Source organism: Astyanax mexicanus, chromosome 17, assembly GCF_023375975.1.
Source record: "Astyanax mexicanus isolate ESR-SI-001 chromosome 17, AstMex3_surface, whole genome shotgun sequence".
NCBI classification, from domain to species: Eukaryota; Metazoa; Chordata; class Actinopteri; order Characiformes; family Acestrorhamphidae; genus Astyanax; species Astyanax mexicanus.
In genome coordinates, this window is record NC_064424.1 from 25,849,675 (window position 1) to 25,868,596 (window position 18,922).

Here is an 18,922-nt window from a genome sequence, read left to right on the forward strand (position 1 = left end):
AGGTAGAAATACAATATAATAAAAATTATTAATAAGTTAAACAAATTTCTGATGACGTTACTGAATACAAATGTTGAATTTTAAATTTTAAACTAAATAGATTACTGCTGGGGCTGTGTTGCAAATTATACAAACTAATATAGAAACTATTATATATGACGATAAAATAAAGCCTTTTAAATAAAAAAAAAGCTTACATTTTGTAGCTAAAACATTACTAGTTAAGCTGTGATGTAAAACGTGGAAATATTTTAAATACAACACGTAGAGATTTATTAATATAATATAATAATCAGGACTTTTATTGTGAAGAACGGACTGTATCATCAGCTGAGAGAGGCTGACGTAGATTGTTTGGCACGCTCGCGCCTCCGCTCCCATGTGCTCGCTTTACTCAGAAGTTAAACTCATTAATATGTAATTATGCTCTTTATTAATTGTTTTTAATGCTGGTTTCGCGCAGTTGTTGTTGTATTTTTAAGTAAATTAAGTATAAAGTAACACAGAGCTCGAGCGGGGGACGCGTGGCCGGAGCTCAGCAGCGGCAGCAGCGGCAGCACATGTCCGGGCTTGTTTGGGCCGGTGTTTCTCAGCCGGAGCCCGGAGCGCGCGGACAGCATGGCGAACCGATTCCCCGCTCAGCTCTTCCCACATTTCTACCAGGACGGACCTCCAGAACATCGAGCTAAACATGTTTATGACGGCTGGGGCTCCTACGGACAAATACTGCGGGGAGACGATGAGCCAGCTCAGGTTAGCTATCTATAAACACACCCTTCACCGCCCCTGAGTCCAGTTTTAGTTATCAAACTCGAATTAGACTCCACTTTCAGCTTCCCGTCTAAACACTCCAGTATACTTTAGTTATCTAATTTTAATACAAATACCCTTTATTAATTCTGCAGTGTCGTTGTAACCAGTAACAAGTGATTCTGTACACATGTTCAATAGAAAATAATTACTAAATTTGCTAGTAGTACAATACAGGGATGGGCGATATGGCCCTGAAATAATATCACGATGTTTCAGGGTATTTTTGCGATAACGATATTTTTGGCCATACGACAAAACATTTGTAAAAATTAAATTAACCATCTATGGCATAGTGTTGCCCTCAAAAAATGTGTAATAACATGTTTGGTTATTACACAATTCCATTCCATTTTTTAAGCATCTTTTGTTTATTTATTTTTACTATAATGCTACACAGCAATGCTATACATCTACACAGACGAGGCTGAAGTTGGTTTGATATTCGCAGCTCCAGATTCGTTTGGCTCGATATTCGCAGCCTCGTATTCCCCGACTGAAGTTGGTTTGATATTCGCAGCTGCCGCTTCACTGAACCACCGTGAACTAAAGGGAGCGTTCACAAACACCCGCTGTTTATATTAAACACCTCACAGATCAACACTGAAGGAGATAGAATGAAGAAAAGCAGTACAGCTGTTAATGAACAATGTAAATATACAATATATTATTAAATATAATTTTATATACACGACCTTTCATCAATTATTTTCTCCAGTTTTACTTACAACATGAATTTGCTGTTCTAGTGTAATTCATTCATTTCCTGAGTAAAAAATATCTGAAATAGAGATTTAGCCTCCTACTTTCAAGAAAACCTGGCATTATCCTGTCCGGAGCTAATTGTATATTGTAAAATATTTATTTTAACTACTGAATTTATAATTATATATTATAATAAATAATAAAAATATATATTTAATACAATTATATTTTAAAAGCCATTGCGCTCAAAAAATATGAGGCAGATGTTCAAGTGTGATTTTGAAAGACTTTTTCATCTTGGGCCAGAACAAATACACATCAGATGAAGAGAACTACTCTCCCACTTTGAGGAAAACCTGGAATTAGCCTGGCCCAAGCTGATTTTATACTTTAAAATGAACTGGCAACATAGCATACCAATCCATAATGCACAATTTTTTTATGTAAAGCTGATGTTCTAGTGTAATTTTGAAGGACTTTTTCATCTTGGGCCAGACCAAATAGACATGATCTAAAGAGTACTAGTCTTCTACTTTAAGAAAAACCTGGAAATAGCCTGGCCCAAGCTGATTTTATACTTTAAAATGAACTGGCAACATGGAATACCGATCCATAAAGCACAATTTTTTTATGTAAAGCTGATGTTCCAGTGTGATTTTGAAGGACTTTTTCATCTTGGGCCAGACCAAATACACATGATCTAAAGAGTACTAGTCTTCTACTTTAAGGAAAACCTGGAATTAGCCTGGCCCAAGCTGATTTTATACTTTAAAATTAACTGGCAACATGGCCTACCGATCCATAATGCACAAAAAAATGTAATATAAAGCTGATGTTCTAGTGTGATTTTGAAGGACTTTTTAATCTTGGGCCAGACCAAATACACATGATCTGAAGAGTACTAGTCTTCTACTTTAAGGAAAACGTGGAAATAGCTTGGCCCAAGCTGATTTTATACTTTAAAATGAACTGGCAACATGTAATAACGATCCATAATGCACAAAGAAATTGAATATAAAGCTGATGTTCTAGTGTGATTTTGAAGGACTTTTTCATATTGGGCCAGACCAAATACACATGATCTAAAGAGTACTAGTCTTCTACTTTAGGGAAAGCCTGGAATTAGCCTGGCCCAAGCTGATTTTATACTTTAAAATTAACTGGCAACATGGCCTACCGATCCATAATGCACAAAGAGATTGAATATAAAGCTGATGTTCTAGTGTGATTTTGAAGGACTTTTTCATATTGGGCCAGACCAAATACACATGATCTAAAGAGTACTAGTCTTCTACTTTAAGAAAAACCTGGAATTAGCCTGGCCCAAGCTGATTTTATACTTTAAAATGAATTGGCAACATGGTATAACGAGCCATTTTGCACAAAAAAGCCACTGTTCCAGTACAATTTTGAAGAATTTTTTAATCTTGGGCCAGAACCAATACACATGATCTGAAGAGAACTAGTCTTCTACTTTAAGGAAAACCTGGAAATAGCCTGGCCCAAGCTGATTTTATACTTTAAAATGAACTGGCAATATGGAATACCGATCCATAATGCACAATTTTTCTTTATGTAAAGCTGATGTTCCCGTGTGATTTTGAAGGGCTTTTTCATCTTGGGCCAGACCAAATACACATGATCTAAAGAGTACTAGTCTTCTACTTTAAGGAAAACCTGGAATTAGCCTGGCCCGAGCTGATTTTATACTTTAAAATGAACTGGCAACATAGCATACCAATCCATAATGCACAATTTTTTTTATGTAAAGCTGATGTTCTAGTGTGATTTTGAAGGACTTTTTAATCTTGGGCCAGACCAAGTAGACATGATCTAAAGAGTACTAGTCTTCTACTTTAAGAAAAACCTGGAATTAGCCCGGCCCAAGCTGATTTTATACTTTAAAATGAATTGGCAACATGGTATAACGAGCCATTTTGCACAAAAAAGCCACTGTTCCAGTACAATTTTGAAGATTTTTTTAATCTTGGGCCAGAACAAATACACATGATCTAAAGAGTACTAGTCTTCTACTTTAAGAAAAACCTGGAATTAGCCTGGCCCAAGCTGATTTTATACTTTAAAATGAATTGGCAACATGGTATAACGAGCCATTTTGCACAAAAAAGCCACTGTTCCAGTACAATTTTGAAGATTTTTTTAATCTTGGGCCAGAACAAATACACATGATCTAAAGAGTACTAGTATTCTACTTTAAGGAAAACCTGGAAATAGCCTGGCCCAAGCTGATTTTATACTTTAAAATGAACTGGCAACATGGAATACCGATCCATAATGCACAATTTTTCTTTATGTAAAGCTGATGTTCCAGTGTGATTTTGAAGGGCTTTTTCATCTTGGGCCAGACCAAATACACATGATCTGAAGAGTACTAGTCTTCTACTTTAAGGAAAACCTGGAAATAGCCTGGCCCGAGCTGATTTTATACTTTAAAATGAACTGGCAACATGGAATACCGATCCATAAAGCACAATTTTTTATGTAAAGCTGATGTTCCAGTGTGATTTTGAAGGACTTTTTCATCTTGGGCCAGAACAAATACACATGATCTGAAGAGTACTAGTCTTCTTCTTTAAGGAAATCCTGGAATTAGTCTGGCCCAAGCTGATTTTATACTTTAAAATTAACTGGCAACATGGCCTACCGATCCATAATGCACAAAAAAATTGAATATAAAGCTGATGTTCTAGTGTGATTTTGAAGGACTTTTTAATCTTGGGCCAGAACAAATACACATGATCTAAAGAGTACTAGTCTTCTACTTTAATAAAAACCTGGAAATAGCCTGGCCCAAGCTGATTTTATACTTTAAAATGAACTGGCAACATGGTATAACGACCCATAATGCACATTTTTTTATGTAAAGCTGATGTTCTAGTGTGATTTTGAAAGACTTTTTCATCTTGGGCCAGACCAAATACACATGATCTAAAGAGTACTAGTCTTCTACTTTAAGGAAAGCCTGGAAATAGCCTGGCCCAAGCTGAATTTATACTTTAAAATGAATTGGCAACATGGTATAACGAGCCATTTTGCACAAAAAAGCCACTGTTCCAGTACAATTTTGAAGATTTTTTTAATCTTGGGCCAGAACAAATACACATGATCTAAAGAGTACTAGTATTCTACTTTAAGGAAAACCTGGAATTAGCCTGGCCCAAGCTGATTTTATACTTTAAAATTAACTGGCAACATGGTATAACGACCCATAATGCACATTTTTTTTATGTAAAGCTGATGTTCCAGTGTGATTTTGAAGGACTTTTTCATCTTGGGCCAGGCCAAATACACATGATCTGAAGAGTACTAGTCTTCTACTTTAAGGAAAACCTGGAATTAGCCTGGCCCAAGCTGATTTTATACTTTAAAATTAACTGGCAACATGGAATACCGATCCATAATGCACAAAAATATTGAATATAAAGCTGATGTTCTAGTGTGATTTTGAAGGACTTTTTAATCTTGGGCCAGACCAAATACACATGATCTAAAGAGTACTAGTCTTCTACTTTAAGGAAAACCTGGAAATAGCTTGGCCCAAGCTGATTTTATACTTTAAAATGAACTGGCAACATGGAATACCGATCCATAATGCACAATTTTTTTATGTAAAGCTGATGTTCCAGTGTGATTTTGAAGGACTTTTTCATCTTGGGCCAGGCCAAATACACATGATCTGAAGAGTACTAGTCTTCTACTTTAAGGAAAACCTGGAAATAGCCTGGCCCAAGCTGATTTTATACTTTAAAATGAACTGGCAACATGGTATAACGAGACATTTTGCACAAAAAAGCCACTGTTCCAGTACAATTCTGAAGAATTTTTTAATCTTGGGCCAGAACAAATACACATGATCTAAAGAGTACTAGTCTTCTACTTTAAGGAAAACTTGGTATTAGCCTGGCCCGAGCTGATTTTATCCTTTAAAATGAATTGGCAACATGACATGAAAGCCATTTTGCACAGAAATAATGAATATAAAGCATTGATTTTGAGAATACCAGAACTCTTCATCTGATGTGTATTTGGTCTGAAAAAAAAGTCCAAAATCATACTGGAATATCAGCTTTAAATAATATTTTTTTTGTGCTGCCATGTTGCCAATTAATTGTGCAGTCTAAAATCAGCTCGGGCCAGGCAAATCCCAAAATTTCCTTAAAGTAGAAGACTAGAACTCTTTAGATCATGTGTATTTGGTCTGGCCCAATATGAAAAAGTCCTTCAAAATCACACTAGAACATCAGCTTTACATAAAAAAAATTGTGCTTTATGGCTCGTTATACCATGTAGCCAGTTCATTTTAAAGTATAAAATCAGCTTGGGCCAGGCTACTTCCAGGTTTTCCTTAAAGTAGAAGGCTAGTACTCTTCAGATCATGTGTATTTGGTCTGGCCCAAGATTAAAAAGTCCTTCAAAATCACACTGGAACATCAGCTTTAAATAAAAAAATTGTGCTTTATGGCTCGTTATACCATGTAGCCAGTTCATTTTAAAGTATAAAATCAGCTTGGGCCAGGCTAATTCCAGGTTTTCCTTAAAGTAGAAGACTAGTACTCTTCAGATCATGTGTATTTGGTCTGGCCCAAGATGAAAAAGTTCTTCAAAATCACACTAGAACATCTGCTATACATAAAAAAAAAATTGTGCATTATGGATCGGTATGCTATGTTGCCAGTTCATTTTAAAGTATAAAATCAGCTCGGGCCAGGCTAATTCCAGGTTTTCCTTAAAGAAGAAGACTAGTACTCTTCAGATCATGTGTATTTGGTCTGGCCCAAGATTAAAAAGTCCTTCAAAATCACAGTAGAACATCAGCTTTATATTACATTTTTTTGTGCATTATGGATCGGTAGGCCATGTTGCCAGTTAATTTTAAAGTATAAAATCAGCTCAGGCCAGGCTAATTCCAGGTTTTCCTTGAAGAAGAAGACTAGTACTCTTCAGATCATGTGTATTTGGTCTGGCACAATATGAAAAAGTCCTTCAAAATCACACTGGAACATCAGCTTTAAATAAAAAAATTGTGCATTATGGATCGGTATTCCATGTTGCCAGTTAATTTTAAAGTATAAAATCAGCCTGGGCCAAGCTATTTCCAGGTTTTCCTTAAAGTAGAAGACTAGTACTCTTTAGATCATGTGTATTTGTTCTGGCCCAAGATTAAAAAGTCCTTCAAAATCACACTAGAACATCAGCTTTATATTAAATTTTTTTGTGCATTATGGATCGGTAGGCCATGTTGCCAGTTAATTTTAAAGTATAAAATCAGCCTGGGCCAAGCTATTTCCAGGTTTTCCTTAAAGTAGAAGACTAGTACTCTTTAGATCATGTGTATTTGGTCTGGCCCAAGATGAAAAAGTCCTTCAAAATCACACTGGAACATCAGCTTTACATAAAAAAATTGTGCTTTATGGATCGGTATTCCATGTTGCCAGTTCATTTTAAAGTATAAAATCAGCTTGGGCCAGGCTATTTCCAGGTTTTCCTTAAAGTAGAAGACTAGTACTCTTTAGATCATGTGTATGTATTCTGGCCCAAGATTAAAAAAATCTTCAAAATTGTACTGGAACAGTGGCTTTTTGTGCAAAATGGCTCGTTATACCATGTTGCCAATTCATTTTAAAGTATAAAATCAGCTCGGGCCAGGCTATTTCCAGGTTTTCCTTAAAGTAGAAGACTAGTACTCTTTAGATCATGTGTATTTGGTCTGGCCCAAGATTAAAAAGTCCTTCAAAATCACACTAGAACATCAGCTTTACATAAAAAAAATTGTGCATTATGGGTCGTTATACCATGTTGCCAGTTCATTTTAAAGTATAAAATCAGCTTGGGCCAGGCTAACTCCAGGTTTTCCTTAAAGTAGAAGACTAGTACTCTTTAGATCATGTGTATTTGGTCTGGCCCAAGATTAAAAAATCCTTCAAAATCACACTAGAACATCAGCTTTATATTTAATTTTTTTGTGCATTATGGATCGGTAGGCCATGTTGCCAGTTAATTTTAAAGTATAAAATCAGCTTGGGCCAGGCTAATTCCAGGCTTTCCCTAAAGTAGAAGACTAGTACTCTTTAGATCATGTGTATTTGGTCTGGCCCAATATGAAAAAGTCCTTCAAAATCACACTGGAACATCAGCTTTACATAAAAAAAATTGTGCATTATGGATTGGTATGCTATGTTGCCAGTTCATTTTAAAGTATAAAATCAGCTCGGGCCAGGCTAATTCCAGGTTTTTCTTAAAGTAGAAGACTAGTACTCTTCAGATCATGTGTATTTGTTCTGGCCCAACATGAAAAAGTTCTTCAAAATCACACTTGAACATCTGCCTCATATTTTTTGAGCGCAATGGCTTTTAAAATATAATTTTATTAAATATATATTTAATTATTTATTGTAATATATAATTATAAATTCAGTAATTAAAATAAATATTTTACAATATACAAAATTACATTTAATACGATATTGTATATTTACATTGTTCATTAACAGCTGTACTGCTTTTCTTCATTCTATCTCCTTCAGTGTTGATCTGTGAGGTGTTTAATATAAACAGCGGGTGTTTGTGAACGCTCCCTTTAGTTCACGGTGGTTCAGTGAAGCGGCAGCTGCGAATATCAAACCAACTTCAGCCGGGGAATACGAGGCTGCGAATATCGAGCCAAACGAATCTGGAGCTGCGAATATCAAACCAACTTCAGCCTCGTTCTACACAGTGAGGCATACATGCGGGTTGATAAATACAAATTGTGTGTTTGCATGATATTCTTTTATATTTGTGAATTTACCAAAACCATGGCTTTCCACTTTTGGGAAGTCCTGACATTTAATACAAAATAGACTGCCTTTAGGAATAGCAGAATATCACCATAAGGAGTTTTATTTTGTTAAAAAAAAAAATAAATCCAAGTTTTTATCACATTCTCACAATTTACACGGCCAATTACACAACCCACTCCCTCTATTACTAGTGATGCCCCAACACCAGGAGGGTGAAGACTAGCACATGCCTCCTCCGACACAAATGAAGTCAGCTACCGCCTCTTTTTCGAACATTGCCGAGTAGCATCACAGTGCACTCTGAGGAAAGCGCAGCGACTCTGTTCCGATACATCAGCTCACAGACGCCTCATACTGAGCGACATCACCCTTTGGACTCATGAGAGAAAAGAATGCCATCTAACCACCCAGCAAGAGCAAAGCCAATTGTGCTCCAGTAGCCAATGGCAAGCTACATGAATGGCATTCGAACTGGGGATCTCCTGATCATAGCAGCAGCGCCTTATTCCGCTGGACCACTCGGAGCCCCGTATATTTTTATTTTAGCCTGTCCGAATTTTTGGTGATATTATTGTCAAATACAACATGACACACCCCTAGAATCATACAAAGCTTCATAGGTATGATACAACTTGTTGGCTGTTTAATGCCAAAGAAATATTGCTAGACTGCTTAACATTACGTTTTATAATATAATATAGGCCTCTAAATCATTAGGTTTATTAGGTGTTTGTGCACTGCACATTGGCTTCTGTAGTGGGAGAACACTGAGGATCCAAAACACAAAATTAATGTTTCTTATTTTATATGTATTTATTTGTATAATTAATCCATTTTTGTTTAAAGTTTTTAAATCAGCTCTAATCTCTGCAGAGATAATTCTCAGGTTAAGTTATCTAATGCTTTATCTTAACCTGTTGCAGGGTGAGATGGAGGGGGAAATGCTGTGGGGGTTCAAGGCCCAGCATAAGAAGAAGGGAGAAATGTGGATCCCTGTTGAGCCAGTGGTAACCCCATTGCTGCCTCCCAATAAAGGTAACACAACTGTATTTGTATCTTTATCTGGTCATAGTGGGAGTTAAATACATGGAAATTATAGTTTCAAGTCACATCAAACACTGTTGTTCAAGTCAAGTCAAGAGGCTTTTATTGTCATAACCTCTGAGTACAGGTACACAGTGCAGTGAAATTATGTTTCTCTGGAACCATGGTCCAACAGAAAGCAAACAATACAATATAGACAACATGAAGTAAAAACGTGTAACACAGGACTGTAACACTACAATAAATACAGCAGACATAAGACAATTTAACAGACAGGACCGTGGAGTACCTATACAGGCTAAAGTGTTGTGTTGAGAAAAAGGTGCAGAGATATGTAACATACTGTAATATATATGTAACATGCCCCTCTGTTCTGTACCTAAGCAGAGCAATAAAAAAAAAAAAAAAGAAAACCTTCCAAAACTTAAAAACAGTCTAGGCTTTCTATATCTATACAGTCTAACAGTTGATTTAAGTTTTTGAAAGGAAGTGTATAAATTGGAAATAACTTGGTGCTGTGTTTTTCTTTCTTTCTAAGCTGGCAAAATCCCCTCAGGCCCACCTTCCAGTCCAGATAATTTCCCAGAGCATGTAGGTTTACTTTTTTTTTGTTTGTTTTTTTTTTCTCTACAAAATATTATTTGATCTTATGCATTGTGTATTGAAGAGTGATGCATCACAGCATTTGTCGGTACTTTTTTTAGCTGTGTTTTTTGTTTGTTTGCTTTTGGTAGATTCAGCATTTCCATGTACATCACTGTATGGATTCCTTCTCCACCATGGGTCATCTGCTTGGAGAACACTTCAACTTTCATAAAAACAAACCACGTAAGGTGTGATATTGATGATCGTGTATTGCAAGCTTGCATTGTGTAAGCCACATTTTGAAGTAAAATAAGGTCTTTGTCCTCTATTATCCTCCAGGGTTGCATCAACATGGGGAGAATGAAGAATGTAGTAAGAAGATTAAAGTATAAAAAGTAAGCAGAATGTTTGTCTACAACGGTTGCTTAGTATTTCATAGTTTCATTATTGTCATTGCAGTGTGGGAATGTGCAGTGGTTACGATGAAAGATGTGCACAATGTCGGGTAATGTCACTTTTGCTTGATGCAAAAGAAAATTAGCACTTCTCATTTTTAATTACGTATATTCCAGAGGATTATTACAGCTCTGGAAAAAGTGAGAAGACTTCTTTGATTTTACCAAATTGAAAACCTGGAATATATTCAAGATCACAAGCCATCAAACCAGGCTGAACTGCTTGAATTTTTGCACAAGTTGTGGCATAAAGTTATCAAAAAGCAGTGTGTAAAACTGGTAGAGGAGAACATGCCAAGGTGCACGAAAACTGGGATTAAAACCAGGGTTATTCCACCAATATTGATTTCTAAGCTTTATAAATATGAACTTCTTTCTTTGCATTATTTGAGGTCTGAAAGCTCTGCATCTTTGAGCCATTTCTCATTTTCTGCAAATAAATGCTCTAAATGACAATATTTCTATTCAGAATTTGGAAGAAATGCTGTATAGAATAAAACAATGTTCATTTTATTCAAACATATACCTATAAATAGCAAAATCAGAGAAACTGATTCAGAAACTGAAGTCTCTTATTTTTTTCCAGAGCTGTATATCTATCTTGTATCATTTGTTTCACTTCAATTTAGGGTACATGGAGTGCATATTAATTTCATGACATGTTTGATCATTGACATTGGGTGCAGTCTGATTTAATATTCCTGTATTTTGATATTGCGATATGTTTTCAGAAAAAAATCAAAATGAGCACATCGTAAATATGTGCAGTGCATTTACAGGATGTACGATGTTACATTATGCAAATTTAATCAAACTTATCATGCAGCAACTTTTTTTTTTTTATTATTAACTATTATTAACTCGACATGCTGGATTTTTGACCTTTGGAGCAATCTGGTAAAAATGCCAGTAATTTTATTTTTGGAGTTTACAATGTACGCTGTGAGAGTCAATGCTAGTTTGTCATCACTTGTTAGGAGTCATTGTCAGTTATGTGACAGTTATGTCATTCGGTCCTTGTGCCTTGTTTCTTACTAGATATAAGGAACACTGTTTAAAAGCAGAGCCAGAAATTGAACACTCTTATTGTGCACTAGAGCCTACAGGGCAGTTTAGGATTCAGCCTGAGTAAAGATGAAAAAACTGAAAAGGCTAAGATGTAAGCAAAACTTGCAAAACAGAATTTGTTGTGCAGGTGTGAAGTCAGGCATGCTTCAAGCTACGTGCATCGCTACCACCACCTGCTGGAGGACGTGATCTGTGACATTCCATCAGCTCTTCTGGCTGAGCTTCTTCATGAGGAGTTGACTTTCCAGAGGCAGCAGGAGCAGTTCCGCTCAGATATCACCGGAGGTGTTCTAGGCTGCGTTCCTCTTCCAAACATCGAGAATCAAAATGAGATCTGTCTGATCTATCCTAGAGGAGCAGCACTGGACTCTCTCAGTATCCTTTACTGCCTCATTCTTTATTTGGGTAATTTTCTCCACTAAACCATTTAGTCTTGTTTCTGTGCTTCACCTTAGAGGTCTGCGCAGGACTGCTTTTGTATAAACCCGCTCCTGCTTGATTTAATCCCGCTACTGCTCGCTCCTGACAAGAAATGCTTGCTTTAATCCCACACATACACATTTCTGCCACTCGTCCGCTTGCAGACCTAATATGAATTGAATTAATTAAATTTAGTGCTTGAAATTTACTGAAGTATTTATTAAAACAGCAATATAGAGCTGAATAACACCGTTCCATTTCTTACCACAGTACAAACAAATGCTGTCACCTCAGTAAAGCTGGCCCCCCCCATCAGTAATGGGATAAAATGTTTCCATTCATTAGTGCTGCGTTTGTGCTGATATTGTTATTGGGTCTGGTGAATTGGAGAAACTAGAATTGTCGTGTGTGTGTGTCTGTCGGTTTATCCTACGCTTTGATATTTATCGGTAATATATATATATATATATATATATATATATATATATATATATATATAGCAGCTTTCCCTCATTGTCAGCCGTGTGTCTCTGACCAACACAGGATTAAAAAATATATGAAATTTTAATTTATTTTTATGCATTATTATAATTTTGTAGACAATTTATTAATTGCGGGATTTTTATGCATGTATATTATTATGTGTTCCCCTCTCCCGCATTGCCTGGGTTGATTAAACTAACTATTAATTTATGTCCCGTGCCTCAAGATATTCTGACAACTGGACTCCCGCAGGAATGCAGACCTCTACTTGACCTTGTAGCCCTTAACTGTATTTCCTCAGATTTCCACCGGGTGGTGCTGGAGTTCAACGAGGGGAAGCCCAGTGTAGATATGAGTAACACGTCTCTGGTGTATAATCTGAAAGGGACAGTCCGGCAGATCAGCACAGTCAGAGTGGATGATAAAGGTAAGGCTGTACAGTAGATGTATGTGTGTGTCTGTAGCTGCTTTAAATTGCATCTATTGCAAATACAGATGTGCAATTCCACACACAGAAAGAATCAGGTTACTGCAACCTTTTGGCACCATGTCTAATGCCAGGTGAGGGCTACAGGTTTTTATTGTTGCAGTATTAACTGTGATAAACTATATTATTGTCATTAAAAAAGCCTTTTATGCCACTCTCATAATACTGTTATAATGGTTCTAATTAATAACAAAAGAACATTAGGATTATTAAGATGTAGGAATTTAATATAAACGTGTAAATATCTTAAATATAAAAAAACTAATATAAAACCAATTTTTAGCCAGATCAGCAAATTAGCTAAATTATGTTAACTAGTGGGAAATTGGTTTGGTATGATTTTCCATCTAATACTTTTTGGTGAGGTGGTGAACATTCAACATCCTTAACTATTAATCCTCTTTTCGCTGAATGCCGTCTAACTCAGTCAGTAGGGACACTTTCTCTAGCAGAAGCTGGATATAATCTTTGTAACACTCATGAATGAGCAGGTTTCTTAGTGCTTTTGTGACCATAGTGAACATAATGGATAGTTAAAATGAATCAAATGGGTCATGCGTAATATTTGTTTTTAAAATGTGTTTTTGATTGTGTGCAGGTTTGGTCGGTGTGCGCTCGGATTACTCCTGTGGTACGTGGGTAATAAAAGATGGTGAGCGTCCACGGCCTTTAGAGGTAATCCAGCTGAAAGAGCCCTGCACCAGCCTCAACGTCAGGTGTGTTTGAGCTCGTCTGTGTGTGTCTGTGATAAGCTGTCCTAAACGTCTGTCTGTAAGATTAGACAGTTTAAGTCTTTACTTACAGAAAGACAAGCTTTACACAGTTTATTTTTATGCTGTAGCACAGTTTTCTAAAGAAAGGTCAGTTAAAAGTGGTACATTTTTTGCAAGTGTCTCACATGCATTTTCATACCTGCAAGACCGGACTAGATTCTGAACCATGGTTCTTGTATTTGTTATGTTGTTTAGATCTGGTCTGAGTAGTTTCGACCAGTTTACTCAAGCTGTACAGGGACATAGAACTTCTTTCTGTTCTAATGCAGCACTAATGGAAACTGCTTTTGAAACGTCTGCCACATGGGTCATGCCTGACCTCACGCGCAGCTGCAGAAATGCTGTGTTCATTTTTCTGCTTGTTCCTATTGAAAATATGTTGTCACTTAAGTCAGTTCTGCTACTTAAGTGACAATCTCCAGAGCTGCTGTAAAACTGTGTAAAACTAACAAGCCTCATGCAGAAGTAAAGACTTTAAGCACATCTAAATTAAGAACTTCACTCCAGCAAACAGCTCTGTCAGCACAAAAGCTGATTGATTGATTCATCTTTATGTGGTAGATAATTAATAATAATTGTTTTATATATAAAACAGAAAATATAAAAAAAACGAGTTTCGTGATCCATGAGTAGCCTATTAACTTTTTTAATTTGTTTGTATTATTTTGCTATTATATGGTCATTGTTATTGTAATAGTATTATATATATATTTTTTGCTCAGTATAGAGAAGGCTGTAAGAACAACTGTGTAATGTAATAAGATCCATATTTGCCAAGTTGGTCTATGTTTACTAAAAGTAGTGGCAGGAACTTTGAAGTTTGTCACATGCTTCTGTGAGATTATTGGCTGGTTGTAAAGGTGATACCTAATTATTAAAACTATGTGTTAACCCAAGTGCATGTAAACATCTTGTTAAATATAACCACACTGTGTGAATTTATTTGAATATTTACATGTTGATGAGCAAATATTTGTAATCAGGTTCAGATCACTTTCTGTCCACATGTGATCATATACAATGAGTTTGTTAGTTTGTTTGTTGTTTCTGTGGACAGACTCCACACTGACCTACTAATCTATTTACCTGAAGGCCTGGGGGAAGATCTGGACCTGCTCTACAGGTTTCTGTAGGAGCTCTAAAGTGAGGAGGAGGGAGTTATGACCAGGCTGTTTTATGCAGAGGCACTTGGGCTGCACTGTCCTACTCTATGATGAGTGGAGTGGACACATTAATCCTTCAGATAATCAGAAATGCAACCATGACTTTTAACATGAGCATTGTTATAGCCCAGTGCTCTTCTGTGAAGCAATTACTAGATGATACAGGACGCTAAAGATTTTCATTCTGAATGCATCCAGCTAAGTGTTAGCTCTGTCGTTTAAGTTAGGGAGTTAAATCTCAGTCTACACCCGGGGTTGGCAATTAGTTTTGGCTGCGGACCAGATAGTTTTTGAAAAAGGAAGCAGGTAAACGCTTCTTACGCACGATCCAACCAGTGTCGTCATGATTGCGGTCCAATACACTACCGCTGCCCCGGCTTGTGAATTGGGATACAGCCGGGAAAAAAGGCCTTATAGGGAGCCCGAGAACGGGCGGAAACTAAAGTCACGTTGTGCGCCTCAGAGAGGCAAGGGGAGGCGTGTAAACTAAAGTTCGCCAGAGAAGCTTTTTTTTTTTTTTTTTTTTCCCAATCATTGTTCATTATAGTTCAAACAAACTCACAGGCCAGATGTTTCACACTTGCGTGCTGCCTATTGCTGAGCCCTGGTCTAAAGTTTTATATGCATTTCATAATCCAATTAATGCGAAACATCAGAATTTGTTGGTAAGACGGTCAGTGTGTTTAGGTTGGTCAATAGGTTGGTTGCATCTGCCCTGCGTTTTTTAACACATCAGTATGAACAAGCAAAAGCAAGAAGATGTAAGATTATTTAAATCCTTCAATTTCCATCACTCCAATGGTATTTTATCTTACAGGTGCTGTTACATAGTGCTTTCTTATTTACAGTAAAACTCTTGTTTCCATGCATGCATTAGACTGAAGAATTAAGAAGTATATACAAGTATACATGGACTAAAAATTAATAATGTAAAATCCAGCTGTGTGTGCATTTTCACATCTGTGTCAGCTACCTATTTTGCTGAGTGCATTCATTAGAAGGGCTGGTCACAAACATTTAAACGCAGTGTATCAAAATGTGTGTAAACATGTTACTGAATGTTCTAAGTCTGTAAGTGTGTAAGACTGTAGGATAGCAGCATCTCTATCTGTGGTCAGATAAGAGTAAGAGACAGTTTAAAAGTCATTTAATCTGTAGATGTTTGACATAATCAGCACCTCATCCTTATATCACCTTTGTCTGTGTTTTTAGTCCTCATATTTGTGGAGAATTTGTGGTAGCCAGCGAGAGTGGATCAGCCTATCTTTGGACTGTGGGAAAACGGTGAGTGTGTGTGTGTTTTTGTGTGTGTGTGTTTTTGTGTGTGTGTGTTTTTGTGTGTGTGTGTTTTTGTGTGTGTGTGTTTTTGTTTTTGTGTGTGTGTATGTGTGTATGTATGTGTGTGTGTGTGTGTGTGTGTGTGTTTGTGTGTGTGTGTTTGTGTGTGTGTGTTTGTGTGTGTGTGTTTGTGTGTGTGTGTGTCTGTGTGTGTGTGTGTGTGTGTGTGTGTGTGTGTGTGTGTGTGTGTGTGTGTGTGTGTGTGTGTGTGCGCGCACGCGCATATGTAGAAGAACATGTCGGTTTGTGTGTGCATGAACAGTACGTGCAGAACTGATAGGTTTATCACTGTGTGTTTGTACAGTGTGTGCTGTAAAGGTATGCTGTGTTAGGTTGATCCTGTAATGGACTCCAGTGGTGATGGGTCCACCCCAGTGTTAGATCTGTTACTCTTCACATTAAAAATAGTTTGTGAAGGTTTTTAGCAGAGTTGGGGATTGTTCTTAGAAATGTAATGATTTGTGACTGGGGACTCAACAAAAGATGACCTATGGTAGATTTTGTCTCTATACTGACCTTTACTGATTATGGACATAAGCTGAGACTCTGGACTTGAACCGAGACTGGCCTGTACAACCGCAGGACTCGAGCCTAGTCTGTACTGACACTAGACTCAACCTTAAAAATAGCTTGTTCTGATTTGAGACTTAACTAGACATGACCTGTACAACAAATGTTGTCTCTAAACTGGTCTATACAGACTCAGGACTGAGACAGGATTGTACTGACTTGGGACATGGCCTTGGAATTGGCCGCTAAATGAGGTCTCAAAAAGGGATCACCTGTACTAAAACATCTTGTCTCTAAACTGGTCTATGTAGACTCTGGACATGAGCTGATATTGGCCTGTGTTAACTCGGGACTTGAACTGAGACTTATTTGGGGCTAAACTAGACATGACCTCTACTAACCTGTCTTTTAACTAGTCTAGACTCGGGACACAACGTGAGACTGACCTGTACTGATATAAAATCAATATACCAAATATATATTTTTATATATATACATTTTTGTCTGTAAATTCTATTTTCTAGTCCACAGAAGTTTCGAGATGAAAAAACAAACCTGTACTTCAACGATAAGTCGGATTGGCGGTGGTGTGAGTTTTCAGCACATCCGAGGGTGATGGTTTTTGCTGACAGGACTGGAGCAGAGCTCACAGACAGCCGGGTATATATACAGTTACATTGTAGTACAAATATATTGTGCCTTAGATTGGATAAGTCTAACATGACATTTTATTTTCATTATAGCTTTCTAATCATATTGTGCACACTCTGTCTGACTGTATAACAAATGCAGCTCTTATCGTTTCTATGTGCAATAAAACTGCTTATTTGTTACTGCTGTAGTGCTTGTTCTATGTTCAATTTTTAAATTCACCAAGCATAGCATAATCTGTTTAACATCCTTATCTAATTTTAGTCTTCTTCTAATCCAACCCAGTGATTTTCACTCATCACAGAGACTCAATTTAAAGTTTAAAATTAATCAAACAAGAACATTGAGTTGTTGAGAGATGTATTTCCCTGGTAGATCCTCTTAAAGTTTCATGTCACATGGTTGGGTGTTGACTGAGATTCTCTTTCTCCAGAGCAGCGACTGTTCTCACACTCTTTTCCGGATTGGGAAGACAGCCGGCTGTAAAAGCGGGGAAAGGCTGATTGTATCCAAGTATATGGGCGAGGTCCATCCCTACCACCACCTTTTCACCACACAGGTGACTGATGCAGCTCTCGTTCAATCATATATATATCTTTTGTTTTTTTTCCACCCTACATTGTAAATAATACCAAGGTAATCCAGACTAGAAATCATGTAATAACTTAAAGTTAAACAAACCAAAATACAAGCATTTAGGTGGCTCTTATCTGGGAGCTGTTAACTTGTGCTTTCTGAGGCTGGTAACTCTGACGATCTTATCCTGAGTTAACTCTTGGTCTTCCATTCCTGGGACTTTTCCTGATGAGAGTCAGTTTCATCATTAGTTTTGACTGTCTTTGCGACTGCAACTTTTTTAAGTTCTTGAAATGTTATGGATTGACTGACCTTCATTTCTTGATGTTTTTTTTCTTTAGTCCCATTTGAGTAATGTTCTAACTATTCACTGTATACCAACTATACCTCTTTATAACACAAATAATGAAAAAAAACACTGAATCGGTGGTGTGCAAACTGTTGACTGCAGCAGTAGATGTGTGAACATTATTCAGACTTAGTAGGTTTGTTACATCTCAAGTTGATTTAACTAGAGGTTCTTCTGTAATCCCTGTGTCCTGTACATGTTGTTCTGTTCTGTCCTTGTTTGGGTTTTGAGGCTGTAAGAGACTCCCTTTCAGGTTTAAACACACACACCCCTGCTGGCAGCTGTAACCAAAGATGGATAAGCGCTCACTCCCTACAGTTACCACATTCGCATTGTTGCATATCACAGAACAGGCAATAAATACACCAGCACATCTGCAGTGCTATCTACTATTTTTTTATAATAATAATAATAATGGCAGAGGAATAATACTCTTTCAAATTGTTTGCAGACATCCCTTGTAAGGAGTTTGATTAGCTGCTCTAAGTTGCGATCATTTCTGACACAGGTGTGAAAATGATAGCACCACAGCATGTTTAGTCCCAGTGGAGAAGGACTGCCAATAGAATAGAACTCTCTGAAGCAGATAAACATCAACCTATTTGCACCATGCCTAATGCCAGGTATAAAGCCACCAGTATTGAGTTGAGGAACAGTGGAACTGCGTTCTCTGAAATGATAGTGCTTCAGTCAAAAAATTTTAAA

The 18,922-nt window shown here is 37.0% G+C and overlaps 1 protein-coding gene across 2 annotated transcripts in view; it reads left to right on the plus strand.

The window, feature by feature from the left end:
• Positions 1 to 335: 335 nt before the first annotated feature.
• taf1c (TATA-box binding protein associated factor, RNA polymerase I subunit C) overlaps positions 336 to 18,922 on the plus strand; it is a 31,759-nt gene continuing 13,172 nt past the window's right edge. Inside the window, exons 1-11 of one of the 2 annotated variants that reach the window (XM_007233966.3) lie at positions 336 to 753; positions 9,239 to 9,350; positions 9,898 to 9,950; positions 10,094 to 10,192; positions 10,284 to 10,339; positions 11,595 to 11,842; positions 12,672 to 12,797; positions 13,456 to 13,573; positions 16,006 to 16,077; positions 17,166 to 17,301; positions 17,726 to 17,851. In XM_007233966.3, coding sequence (XP_007234028.3) covers positions 619 to 753; positions 9,239 to 9,350; positions 9,898 to 9,950; positions 10,094 to 10,192; positions 10,284 to 10,339; positions 11,595 to 11,842; positions 12,672 to 12,797; positions 13,456 to 13,573; positions 16,006 to 16,077; positions 17,166 to 17,301; positions 17,726 to 17,851 — 1,281 coding nt within the window. In that variant the 5' untranslated portion in view covers positions 336 to 618. Of the gene's footprint in view, positions 754 to 9,238; positions 9,351 to 9,897; positions 9,951 to 10,093; positions 10,193 to 10,283; positions 10,340 to 11,594; positions 11,843 to 12,671; positions 12,798 to 13,455; positions 13,574 to 16,005; positions 16,078 to 17,165; positions 17,302 to 17,725; positions 17,852 to 18,922 lie in introns of those variants that run through there. The other variant, XM_007233967.3, reaches the window with a different exon arrangement.